Genomic DNA, 13320 nt, shown 5'->3' with positions numbered 1-13320 from the left:
GAGCAATTCACTATTTTAAAAAAGGCAAGTATTCAGTAACATTATTTGTTTTGAAATGTAATTAAAAAAATATAAGTAATGATAGATGCAAATAATTTTTATCTATTTTTTCATAAACCCGAATTTGAAAAGAATGCAATATAAATGATTATCTTTTTCCAAAATTACACTCAATCCTTTTATTTTTATTTCCACAAAAATTTACATATATCAATGAATCAATGAATTGACAAAAAAAAAAAAAAAAAAATCCTTAAAAGCAACTCACATGACAAAGAATTACTTTTATCTTTATATTTATTGATTTTATAAATAAAAACTTTTATTATCTAATTATAAAAAACAAACTCCAAAACAAAAATAAAAAATCAAACTTACTATCTTTCTTCTCTTTATCTCTCTATAAACACCTTTTAAAGCCAATTATAGATGTGATATGCTATTTTAATTTTAAAAGTTCAGAGTGTCGATAGACAAAACTTGCTAACTGATAATTTGTTCTTGGTAATTTTGCTGTCTCTCTTGTTCACATAAGCACCAATATATTTATAGGTTTCAAAGAGTCATAATCCTACACAACATAGGAGTATACAATCCTTCATTCTTCTACAAGACTTCCTATATTAGGATACATACACAATAGGAATTCTACTTCCTAAATAATACTTTGTCGCGACATCCCCCCTCAAGTTGGAGCATGCAAATCACAAATGCCCAACTTGTGCATCAAAAGCTCGAAATGGGACTTGCCCAAAGCTTTAGTGAGAATGTCCGCCAATTGGTGTTTCGTCGGTACATATGAGGGAGAGATAAGACCGTCATGAATGACATCCCGAATAAAATGACAATCTGCCTCAATGTGCTTTGTCCGTTCATGAAAATCTGGATTTTGGGCTATGTACAATGCAGATTGACTATCACAAAACAATCTTATCATTTTCTTGTGCCGCACCCCTAGTTCGCCTAACAGTTGTTTGAGGCACTTCAATTCACATGTAACTGTCGCCATGTCATAGTACTCTGCTTTGGCTGACGACCTTGAAACCGTATGTTACTTCTTAGTCTTCTATGAGATCGAAGAGTATCCAAGCAATATCAACCAACCCGATAATGAACGATGAGCAAGCGGACAACTGGCCCAATCCGAATCACACCACCCCTCTAAACTAAAGCTCACTATCCACCCGAAGAAATATACCTTGGCCAGGGTGTTTCTTCAGATAGTGCACGACCCGTAACGCTGCCTCTCAATGCTCTTCTTATGGTCGTTCCATAAACTGAGAAAGGATGTGAACGGAGTGTGCCAAATCAGGTCTAGTCAGGGACAAATAAATCAATCTGCCAACCAGTCGACGATATGGTTCGACGTCATCCAACAATCGACCTTTCGCCAAAGCCAATCGATGGTTCTGTTCCATTGGGAACTCCGCTGGTTTTGCACCAAGTAATCCAGCTTCAGATATGATCTGTACTGCGGGCAACTTCTAAACCTAAGAAATACTTCAACACTCCCAAGTCTTTCATACGAAAACACTAAGCCAAATAAGTTTTAAAAAGTTTCAAAGCCACGAAATCATTCCCAAAAATAATCATGTTATCTACATACATCAAAACATTTATTTGAATCCTCCCTTTCGTTTACCATAGTTTTTTAGCGCCGTCACAAGTTTCTCGAACCAACACCGTGGGGCTTGTCGCAAGCCATAAAGCAACTTCTTCAATTGGCATACCTTATTTGCTTGTTGATCACCGAATCCAGGGGAACTTTCATATACACCTCCTCCTCAAGATCACTATGTAGAAAAGCATTGTGCACATCCATTTGGTGCACCTCCCAATTCTTAACTGGCGCAATTGAAAAAAAATGTCCGAATGGTGACCATTTTCATCACAGGAGCAAACATATCATTATAGTCTATCCCCTCTACTTGATGATCTCCGAAGCATACTAATCACGCCTTATATCGATGTAAGTTTCCATGCTCATCAGATTTTTCTGTATATACCCAGGTGCTTCTAAGTGCCTTTTTTTCCAAGAGGTAACATCACAAGTTCCCAAGTTCCTTGTTCTTCAAGGGCACAATCTCATTCGTCATTGCTTTCCGCCAATCCTCACTCTTCATGGCCTCCTTAAAAAATTTAGTTGTAGTGCCTATATTTATAGCTGTAAGGAACTTTCTATGTTTGTCGAAAAAAAATTCACAGTTAACAAAGTGAGTTATAGGATAAGGAGTACCTGAGGAAGATGATGAAAGTGATGAACTGGGGATGGGACTTTTTTCTGTATAGCTATGCATAACACAAGCAACCGAATACGCGCAATAGCTTGCTTCCCAAATACCATTCTATACTGGGTCTTTTTATTTAACAGAAAAGACGGAGTATGATTAATTAAATGACAAGCTGCCAATACACATTCACCCCAAAAGGATTTCAGCAAGTTACCTTCAAATCGCAAGGCACGAGCCACATTTAATATATGGCGATGTTTCCTCTCCACTCTCCTATTCTGTTGCGGTGTTCCCATATAAGAAGTTTCAAACACAATGCCATTCGTAAGAAAATAATCATTCAAGCAATTAATTCAGTGCCATTATCACAGTGCACCTTACGTATTTTCTTTCTGAATTGACGATCAATCAAAGTAGCAAAATTCAAAAAAACAATTGCCAACTTCAGCTTTATTTGATAATAAGTAAACCCAGACAGCTCTAGAGAAATCATCCACTATAGTAAAAAAAGGATGAGGCTCCACAAGAAGATCGAGTTCGATATGGACCCCATAAATCACAATATATCAATTCAAAAATGTCACTAGCTTTATTATCGCTAACAGAAAAACTACTCTTAGGTTGTTTCATATCAAAACACATCACATGCTTTATTTAACATCCTACTCGCACCTCTCACTCTAGGTACCAATTTCACTACCTCTTCCTACGGATGTCCTAGCCTTTTGTACCACAGTTCAATCGAATCCTCTCAATTGACAGTCAAAATCTTCACTTTAGGCATCCCATAGAAAAAATAGAGTCCACCCCTTTGTTCATCGATTCCAATCACCTTCCTCGTCATGCGGTCTTGTATAACACACAAGTCACTAATTAATTGTAATATACTCTAAGATTCCTTTACCAATTGATGCACAAAAATTAAACTACAATTCAATTTAGGCACAAAAAGAACATTATTCAAGCATAATCCTCCAGGTAATGTCACCATCCCTTCCTGTGTGTGGATTTACCATCTGGGAAATTGATCGGTGATTTATTTATTTTCTCCACGTTCATCAAGGAATCAAAATTTCCCGTCACATGGTGCATTGCCCTTGTATCAATAATCCACTCAAACTCATTAGTCTTACCATTCAAACAGTCCAAACACTTAGAAGCATTAAGCACTTCCAAAAGTTGTTGCCATTGTACGGGAGTAATGCCGGCAAGACCCGCTGCCTTTGAACCTCCTTGCAGTGCACCATTCTGGTTTGGAGTGACATTTGCAGTCGTCGCCTTATGTGCACGGACCTGCCCACTTCATCTGCCTCTTCCATGAATCGTCGAACTTCCACCTCGGTTGCCTCCTCTACGTCCATTAAAGCCGCTACGACCCGGACCACGTCCGTCCCTTAGTCGTTCTTCCCACCATTATGGGAAACCAATTAATTGAAAACAACCACTCTCAGCATGCTTCACGATTACAATGATGACAAAATTTGTTTGAGTTGTCAGTGAATTTAGTTTTTCATCTAGCGTCATATTGCAGCTTAAAAGCCATAACATTCTCATGTTCATCTTTATTGATAGAGGCTTCGCCTTTGATCAGTCCTTCCTCCTAGATCACACGTGCATAAGCTTTATCAATTCCTGGGATTGGATCCATCGATAACAAATTAGATCGAACCGTACTATACAAAGTTGAGTCAATACCAAGCAAAAAGAAGTGTTGCATATCTTCTTCCCTCATATTTGCCACTTGATTGCTTATATCGCACGTACATCCATCGCACTTACACACTGACACTTTCACATAGGCCACCAAATCATCCCAAATTTTGGAAAATCTCCCAAAATACATAGCAACATCTCCATTCTTCCCTGGTCTACACTCTCCCAAAGAGGATTTTAATTGGCAAATTTTTGTTCTATTCACCACACATAATCGATTCTTAAGATGCTCCTATAAGGTTTGTACTTCACTGTAATACGAGAGAGTTGAACGAACCTTCGGGTCTATCATGTTAAGGAGCCACGACACGAGCATAGATTGTACCGCGTACCAATCTTCCAAATTGTCCGCTTCGGTCGGCTTAGGGATTGTTTTCTCTACAAAGCCAAAAACATTCTTCGCTTTCAACGATGTTTGTATCGCCTGCGCCCATTCGTCATAATTATCTCCCTTCAAGTGGACCGGTGTTATCACGTTTCCAGGATTGTCGTTTGAACCCAAGAAGAATATATCCATCTTCTTTCCTCCGCCACCGCCATTGGTTTTCTCCTTTTCACTATCAGCCATGTCACCAAAAAGTAAACAGAAAATGTTGTGGATTTAAATCGACACTCACCGAACTCTCGTTGAGTGTTTGTATTTTTTCTAGAGTTTGGATCAAGGCTCTGATACCATGGTAATTTATTCTCGGTAATTTTGTTGTCTCTCTTATTCACATAAGCATCAATATTTATCGTACAAAGAGTCTTAATCTTACACAATATAATAAGTATACAATCCTTCTTCTACAAGACTTCCTATGTTAGAATACATACACAATGGGAATTCTACTTCCTAAATAATACTTTGCCGCCAACACTAACTTTAAAGCTACTTGAAGGAGAAGAAGAAGGTGGTGGTGGTGGACAAGAAGAAGAAGCTACTTTGTGGTGATGGTGTTGGTGTAGTAGTAGAAGAAGACACTAATGATGGCATTGGAGGAGAAAAAGAAGAAGGTGGTGGTGGTGGTGGTGGAAGAGAAGAAGGAGTTACTTGCTGTTGTTGTGGAGAAGGAGAAGCTACTGGTGGTGATTCACAAGGAGAAGAAGCTACTTGTGGTGATGGTGTTAGTCTAGTAGTAGTAGAAGAAACTAATGCTGGCATTGAAGGAGAAGAAGAAGGTGGTGGTGGTGGCGGCGGCGACAGGGGTGGTGGTGGTGGAAGAGAAGAAGGAGCTACTTGGTGTTGTTGTGGAGAAAGAGAAGCTACTGGTGGTGATCCACAAAAAGAAAAAGCAAGTGGTGGTGGTAGAAGAGAAGAAGGAGCTGCTTGTTGTCGTGGTGGAGAAGGAGAAAGAGAAGGTCCTTACATTCTTATACGTAATTTACAGTATGAAACCCTTCCATCACCACCACTCATCACATCATCTTCATCATCCAACACGTGGCGGGGGAAATCATCATCAGTATTTGTGCGCACACCAGACCCTCCCACAAATTCCTTTTTTTCTCTTTCCTGTTTGTTATGGTCTTTTGTTGTTTTCTGCTTTTCTTTTCAGCATATATAGACAATATGTATTTTCTTTTAATCTTCAATGAGAGATTATATTTTCTCCATTCAATTTGTTATAATGGTATCAGAGCAAGATTTGCTTCTCTGTTAAGTGCTCTTTCTCCAAAATTTCTCTTTCATGGCTAATCTTCACAGTAGCCCTTTCTTCTTGGCTGCAAATGAAAACCCATCCCTTTCTCTTATTTCTGATATTCTCACTGGACCAAACTATTACCAATGGTCTAGATCGGTGAAAATTGCCCTAATGTCCAAAAATAAGTATGGTTTTGTCGACGGCAGCATCAAGATGCCCGGATTGGAGGATGCAAGCTTCAATAACTGGTAGAGATGCAACATTATGGTGGTTTCATGGATCTTTCGTGCTGTATTGCATCGAATAGCTCAGAGTGTAGTTTATATCGATAAGGCTTGCGATATCTGGTCAGATCTCCATGATCGATTTTCTAAAGGGGACTCACTTCGAATCTCAGAACTGAGGAAGGAGATCCATAACTTCAAACAAGGGGAGCTTGGAATAATTGAATACTTTACGAAGCTGAAGATATTACATGATGAGCTGCTGAATCTGCGACCATTACCAAAGTGCGACTGCAATCCATCATGTAGCTGTGGTGCTATAAAAACAATACGAATTCAATTTGAGGAAGATCAAGTAATCACTTTTCTCCAAAGATTTAGTGATGAATATAATACTGTGTGCTCACAGATTTTGTTGATTGAACCCTTACCCTCATTGAATCGTGTTTTTGCCTTATCTGTCCAACACGAGAGACAATTAATTCAATCCAATCCCTCATTCAAGCCTTTAAACACTCTAGATGCTCTACCTTTTGCTGGATCTGTTAATTTCCAAAACAACTTCCAAAATAGAAACCAAAATACCAAAAAATATGTTCCCATGAAGTTTCACAAGAAAAACAGGCCCCATTGCACCTATTGTGACACACCAGGTCATACAAAAGAGATTTGTTACAAAAAACATGGTTATCCCCCAAACCATCCAGGCAGATTCAAAAATAACAACAAATCCAACATTAGGGCAAATAAGGTTATTGGTTCTAACAATTTTGAAGAGGTTGACAATAATCTTGAGGATAATAACAGATTTTCAACAGCAACAAACTTGGATCCGCAGCAGTATGTCCTTACGAAAGATCAGTATCATCAGCTAATGAGCTTGATTCCTTCAAGTTCAGGCAACAACAACAAGGGTAGCACTCACATAAGTAGTGCGAATGTCAGCACTAGCCATGATTATTCTGGTATTATTCTAAGCACTTCCTTTAATTTCTCTACGGCAAATACATGGATTGTGGACAGAGGGGCTATTGACCATATAACTTGTGATCTCAAGTTTTTTTGAGTCCTATAAGCCAATTGAAGGTTGTAGGGTACAATTACCAAATGGGAATTCAGTCATGGTTTCTTATGTTGGTACAGTCATTTTAAAGCCAAATCTTATCCTGGAAAAAGTGCTTTATGTACCAAAGTTTAACTACAACCTCATATCAACTAGCAAACTTGTAGCTACAAACAGAGTTTGCATCATAGTAACTACTGATCAACATTTCTTCCTCACTATAGTTGACAATTATAGCAGATATAAATGGGGTTCCTTAATGAAAACTAAAGGAGAGGCCAGAGCCTTGCTTCAGAACTTCTGTGCTTATACATGTACCCAATTCAATAAGCAAGTGAAAGTTGTAAGGTCGGACAATGGCCTAGAATTCCATATGCCATAATTTTAAAACAAATTTGGTATGATCCACCAAAGATCGTGTCCTGAAACTCAATAGCAGAATGTCATAGTGGAGAAGAAGCATCGGGACATTATGAATATCACTAAAGCTTTATTGATTCAGAGTTCAGTGCCTAAGGATTTATGGCCTTTTGCAGTAAACCATGCAGTCTATCTAATTAAAAAGTTACCATCAACTGTGGTGGGTAATCATACTCCTTACTATATGTTGCACAGGAAACAATCAAACATTGAAGATTTGAGAGTTTTTGTATGCTTATCTTATGCATCAATTATAGATCGAAATAAAACCAAGCTATCAAACAGGGCTCTCAAATGTGTTCACCTTGGTTTCATGCCAGGAGTAAAAGGGTATAAATTGCTCAATTTAGCAACTCACACTGTGTTTGTATCTTGGAATGTGAAATTTTATGAGGACCTTTTTTCCTTTTCACAATGCAAACATCTCTCCTTTGCCTAATACGTCTGATTGCAGTGAAGGAGAATTAGATACTTTACACACCTTCATCACACATGAAGAAGATGAAGCTGCAGAAGCAACAACAAATGATCATGTAGAGGTACCAGATTCAAATGTTGATTATGGAAATGTTGGTGCAGACGCAAATGGAGGAGTTGACCAGATTGACATCATTCGAGTTTGATAACTTGCCGGATTTGATTGGATGATCCTCATCGTAGTTACCTCCAAAACAAAACCGGAGACAGGATCTCCGGGAAAACTCTCCGACGATCAAGTCAGTTTTGTGTGGAATTTAGTAGATCGATAATCGTATTGAGGAAAAAAATGTGAACCTCTCTCCCTTGGCTTTCTTATTTCTTTTATAAGTCTTTCTAGGTAACCGCCGAGGGCGGTTACCCTTTCTGTGCCACGTCCTCCACGTAGTCACAAACGTGGTCCCGTTTCTCTGAGTGGGTGGTTTAGTACCTTGTTGGAATTTCGGGGCTGTTAGCCCTTTCCCTTATTAGGAGCCCATTTAATCTTGAACCATGGGCTTAAGTTTGGGATGGGCCCGTGCTTATGATTCAGCTCAGTTGGTTTCACGAATCATCACATGCCTCCCCTCTAGTTTAGCAAGAGCCCTTTAGGCTCTTTTCATATGTCTTAGACAACTCTCCATCTTCATCTGGGTATTCAAAATTCGAAAGTAGTTCGTTCGTTTTCTGTCATTTCCTCTCCGGCATCAACCCTTTTGCGTTCGTTCTTCTCTGCATTCTTTCTCACATGTAAGTTTCCCTTTCTGTAACTCGTAACTCGTTCAACCATTTTTTCTTTTATTTCTGTTCGTTTCCTTCACCGATATGTCGAACCCTGAACTTGATTTCGCACCCTTCGACGAAAATTACGATCGCGAGGTGTCTCACGAGGTTGATGAGATGGTTGATGAAGCTTCAACTAGCTCTCCTAGGTCCGATTCTCATCTTGCCGATTTTCTCCATCTGGCGAATACGACTGATGAGGGCCTAGGTTTCGACCCCAAGAAGTTGATTCCACCACCTGTCCCCACTCCCCGTTTATTATCGAAGAAGGATAGGTCGGGAAGCCTAGTTTGCCGCGAGACGATTGGCGACTTGCGGGAGCAGTATCCTTGGCTTCAAGGCCTGGAAACAAGCATTCCCGGGGAAAATAGAGGACCCGGCGACTTCCCGAAGGGGTATTTTACCATTTTTGTCGCTCAAATTATCTGCGGTTTCACGTATCCGCTGGCAGATGAGATTGCTTCCATCCTTGGAGGTTATGGAATCGCACCCGGGCAACTGCATCCCAATGGATGGGCCGACTTGACTCTGGACAAGTTTTTGGCGGATTGTCTGGAGGTTCTCTTCTCGCTCAAGATTTTCTCCAAGCTTCATCATTTCAAAAGTTCGGGGGAGTATTTTACTTTCATCCGACAGAGCGGTTACTACGGCTTTGATGAGAAGTCGAACAAAATCCGCGAGTGGGACAGGTCTTATTTCTTCATCAAGTTCCACGAAGGGAATCCGAACTTTCTTCGTTGCTGGGGCCGACCTAATGTAAAGAGTTTGAACTTTGGTTATCCAAGCAAGGAAGAATCCGCTATTGTAAAATTCTTGAAGAGTACTCCTCCTTTTGTATGGACATATGATCAGGCATTCCATATGCTAAGGAGCCGAGTAGCGATTGCCTACCGCGAGGAAGATCGCGTCGTTTATATCCCTTATCGCGTTTTCGTACAAGGTACTATTAGCTTATTTCCTAGTTGATGATTTTTCTTAACCCTTTGCAGGGGTGACCCTTTATCCCAACTCGCTGCAGATCGGGAAGCGAAAGCCTTGGCGAGGAGGAAGAGGCGATTGGCGGGAACAACCTCTGTTGCAGGGGCGAATTCTCCTGTGGGGGCGACTCCTTCTGTTGAGGCGGCTTCCCCCACAATTGCTTCCGTTTCACAAGGCCCTGCTTCTGCTTCTGAGGACCTTCTCTTAAATAGGAAGCAGAAGAGTAATGCGGATACGGAGTCTTCTCGCCCCAGGAAGAAAAATACCTCCGTATCCTTGACTGTTGGTGGTACACCCATATCCACCCCATCCAAAGAAAAGGGCAGTACTCCATTTCACGAGGTATCATGATTTACTCACTCTTTTTGTGTTGTTTATTTTCCTTTATCAGTTATTTGTTGTTCTCCTGATCCCTTTCTTTATGTATTCGCAGCCAATTCCTGACATTAGCGGGTGGTGGACTAGGACCTTTGGTAAATCCGTGAGCTTTTCCTGTAAGGACATTGTTTCTTCCATATGCAATGTCCTTGGGCGACTCCCCTCTGCTTCTCGCGTGCGCGAACAGGTGCCGCTTCCAACTGCCGTGGAGGGCATTGAGAAGCGTGCTATAGAGGTATATTGCTTTCTACTCATGTTCCATCCCTCAAATGCATGTCTCCATTCGCTCTTTTTATTCACGTATTGTCCTATATGCAGATTATCAATTTCGCGGAGGGTGCCCTCTGCAGGGATGCTGAACGAGCTAGAGAGCTGGAAAGCCTTGGCACTGAATTGGCGACTCAGAAGTCGCTTTTTGATGATGTCCAAGGCAAAGTAAAAGTCCTTGAAGGTGCTTGTCAGAAGGCCATCAGCGAGAAGGAGGAAGCTCTCAAATCCCTCCAGGCTAAGTCCGATGAGCTTCAGAAGGCCATTGATGATCTGAATTCGTCCAAGGAAGCTTTGGAGATGCAAAAGAGGAGGGCCGAGGAGATCACAGCTGAAGATGGTGCTCGCATCTATTGGTATGGAGAGCGGATTCATGCGGCTTATGAGCATGGACATCCAGATCGTGTACTTAATCGCCCCAAGGTTCCCATTCCTGAAAAGGATTTAGCTGAAAAATGGGACAAGTTGGAGGCCGAGGATGCTGATATGGATGAGGTACTTCTCCTAGATTGGCAGAGTTTTCATGACTCTCCAATTAGCTGTGAGATCCCAAATCAGAACGTAGAAGGAGGGGCACCATAAGATGTTTCTCACGTTGAACAAGTGGTACCTCGCTCTGATGCGGTTACTGATATGATTGTTGGGGATTCGCTTGAAACAGATCACCCTACTGGAGAAGATGAAGGAGCCGCTGAAGGCGAAGGGGGCAATAGAGGCGAAGGAGAAGGAACTGTAGTATAATTTTATTTATATCTGAACTGTTGTATGTAACAAACTGCCAGTATATATATCAATCGAGCGACTTTGCTTTCTTCACCTGCCGCTTTTCATATATGTGCAATCGTTGTTTTATTCTTCGTTGCCTTAATGCCGGTTATTTTCGTATGCGACCCTTGCCTTTTGCCGACTTCATACTTGTAATTTTTCGTAGTTAGTTTTGTTTTTATTAGGGTGGCCAGACCCTTTTTGCAATTTTTGAGTACTCGTTTATTCGCTTAATTTTATGCCTTATAATTTTTCTTTCAAATAATCATAAGGTTAACCATAAGGTTTTGCGAATGATGCGTAATCATGCATCCGCCTTTCTTTTGTAGGCAACACATTTATGTGTTTAAGGTTAACCATAAGGTTTTACGAATGATGCGTAATCATGCATCCGCCTTTCTGTTGTAGACAACACATTTATGTGTTTAAGTTTAGCAGTTTCAAAAGGACCCGCATTCAATTGTAACATATTGAATAATTGCAACCGTTGTAATGTCTTTATTTTGCTATTGAAGAAAAAAGACTTTTCATTACATGGATACATAAACTGTGTGGGATCCAAGCCTCATTAAAACCTTTTATCAGAAAACCCAGTGGGAAAAAACTCATAAAAGGAAAAAGAGTACTCGTCATTTCCCTGAACTACTTGGCCTGTTTATATAGGCGTAGATTCTCTAGATTCCAGGTGCGCGGGACCTTTTTGCCGCTCATTTCTTCTATTTCAAAAGTTGATGGTCCCAACTTCTTGGATACCCTGTAAGGTCCGATCCAGTTGACGCCTAATTTGCCTTTGCCTTCTCTGGACTGTATTTTATCTGCTTTTTTCAAGACCAAGTCGCTCTCATTGATTATCACCTTTCGCACCCTTTTGTCATGATACTTCTTGATTCTATTGCGATATACTGCCATTCGCATGTAAGCTTTTTCTCTTCGTTCTTCAACAGAATCTAATGCATCTCTAATGTTGATAGGATTTTGGGTGTCGCAGTAATAAATTACCCGATCTGTAGGCGAATGGATTTCAACAGGTAGGACTGCTTCGGCTCCATAAACCAGCGAGAAAGGTGTTTCGCCTGTTGCTGCCTTTACAGAAGTTCTATATGCCTATAACATATGAGGTATCTCATCCGCCCAACCTGTTTTCTTATCACCTAGTCGCTTCTTGATTCCCTGAAGCATGGCCCTGTTGGTAACCTCTGTCATACCATTCAATTGGGGATGATTTACGGAGGAAAAATGATTCTTGATCCCCATGCTTTCGCAATATGCTTTGAATTTGACATAGTTGAACTGGGTACCGTTGTCGGTTATAAGCGTTTGTGGGATTCCAAACCGCATGATAATATTCTCTCGTAAGAACTCGATCATTCGCTCAGGTGTTTGAGCGGTTACTGGCTCTGCTTCTACCCATTTGCTGAAGTGGTCAACTGCGACTACCAAGTACTTCCTCTTCCTTGTTGTTTCTGGGAATGGCCCCACTATATCAATCCCCCATGTTGCGAATGGCCACGCCGTCATTATAGTTACTTGTTCGGCTCCTGGGACATGCTTTTCATTAGCATGGATTTGATAGCTGTGACATTCCGCTACCATTTGCTGGGAATCTTCCACCACCTTCGGCCAATAATATCCCATCAACTTGACTTTTCTTGCCAACGCCGTGGATGCTTCATGCGCACCACAAATTCCTTCATGGAGTTCTCTCAGCACGTAATCTCCTTCATTGCGGCTAATACATTTTAACCATGGACATGTATATGACTTCCTGTATAAAGTCCCATCCCGAATTGAGTATCTCGCTGACTGCCCGATTAGCTTTCTGGCTAAACTTTTATCAACCGGCAAATCTCCATGTTCCAGATATTGGCGGATGGGCATCCGCCAATCGTCATCATCTTCTAGCTCTTCGATGACCATAATCTGATCGGCTTCGAATGCTGGCGACGACCTTATTTCCAAATTACATGCTTTTTGACTCCATGGGTCTCTACTCGCCGCTGCTTTTGCCAACTCATCAGCCTTTGTGTTCTGGCCTCTTGGAACATGCACCATCTCCCAGACGATTCCTTTATGTGTTAACTCATGCGTCAATCTACCGACAACCTGATGGTATTTGACCAGATCTTCCTGTTTCACCAGATAATTTTTTGTGATCTGATTTATCATGAGTTTAGAGTCGCTGTAGATTACCACTCTTTCTGGCATAAGTTCATTAAGAAACTTCAATCCGCATATCATTGCTTCATATTCCGCGGCATTGTTGGTCGTTTTGAATGTTAACTTTGCCACATAGTACAAGCGAATAACATCCGGACCTTTGATGACGACTCCCAGTCCAGCTCCATCTGTGGATAATGCCCCATCTGTGAACATACTCCATTCTTCTTTTTGTGCTTTTGGACATTCGTCTTCATCCC

At 40.9% G+C, this 13320-nt stretch overlaps 1 protein-coding gene across 1 annotated transcript; it reads left to right on the top strand.

The window, feature by feature from the left end:
• Positions 1 to 8557: 8557 nt before the first annotated feature.
• LOC136219333 (uncharacterized) lies at positions 8558 to 10720 on the top strand. Its single transcript, XM_066006710.1, has 4 exons — positions 8558 to 8910; positions 9505 to 9835; positions 9927 to 10106; positions 10190 to 10720. The coding sequence occupies exons 1-4, from the start codon at positions 8558 to 8560 to the stop codon at positions 10718 to 10720; spliced, it is 1395 nt and encodes a 464-aa protein (XP_065862782.1).
• Positions 10721 to 13320: the final 2600 nt, after the last annotated feature.

The sequence above is a fragment of the Euphorbia lathyris genome, chromosome 1 (assembly GCF_963576675.1).
Source record: "Euphorbia lathyris chromosome 1, ddEupLath1.1, whole genome shotgun sequence".
Lineage (NCBI taxonomy): Eukaryota > Viridiplantae > Streptophyta > Magnoliopsida > Malpighiales > Euphorbiaceae > Euphorbia > Euphorbia lathyris.
Note: the sequence above shows the minus strand (reverse complement) of the source record. Positions and strands in the feature narration are given on the sequence as shown.

Coding starts and splice junctions, on each gene's coding strand:
- LOC136219333 (XM_066006710.1), top strand. CDS start 8,558: ATGTCGAACCCTGAACTTGATTTCGCACCCTTCGACGAAAATTACGAT. Junction 8,911..9,504: donor CCCGGCGACTTCCCGAAGGG/GTATTTTACCAT, acceptor AACCCTTTGCAG/GGGTGACCCTTTATCCCAAC. Junction 10,107..10,189: donor TTGAGAAGCGTGCTATAGAG/GTATATTGCTTT, acceptor TCCTATATGCAG/ATTATCAATTTCGCGGAGGG.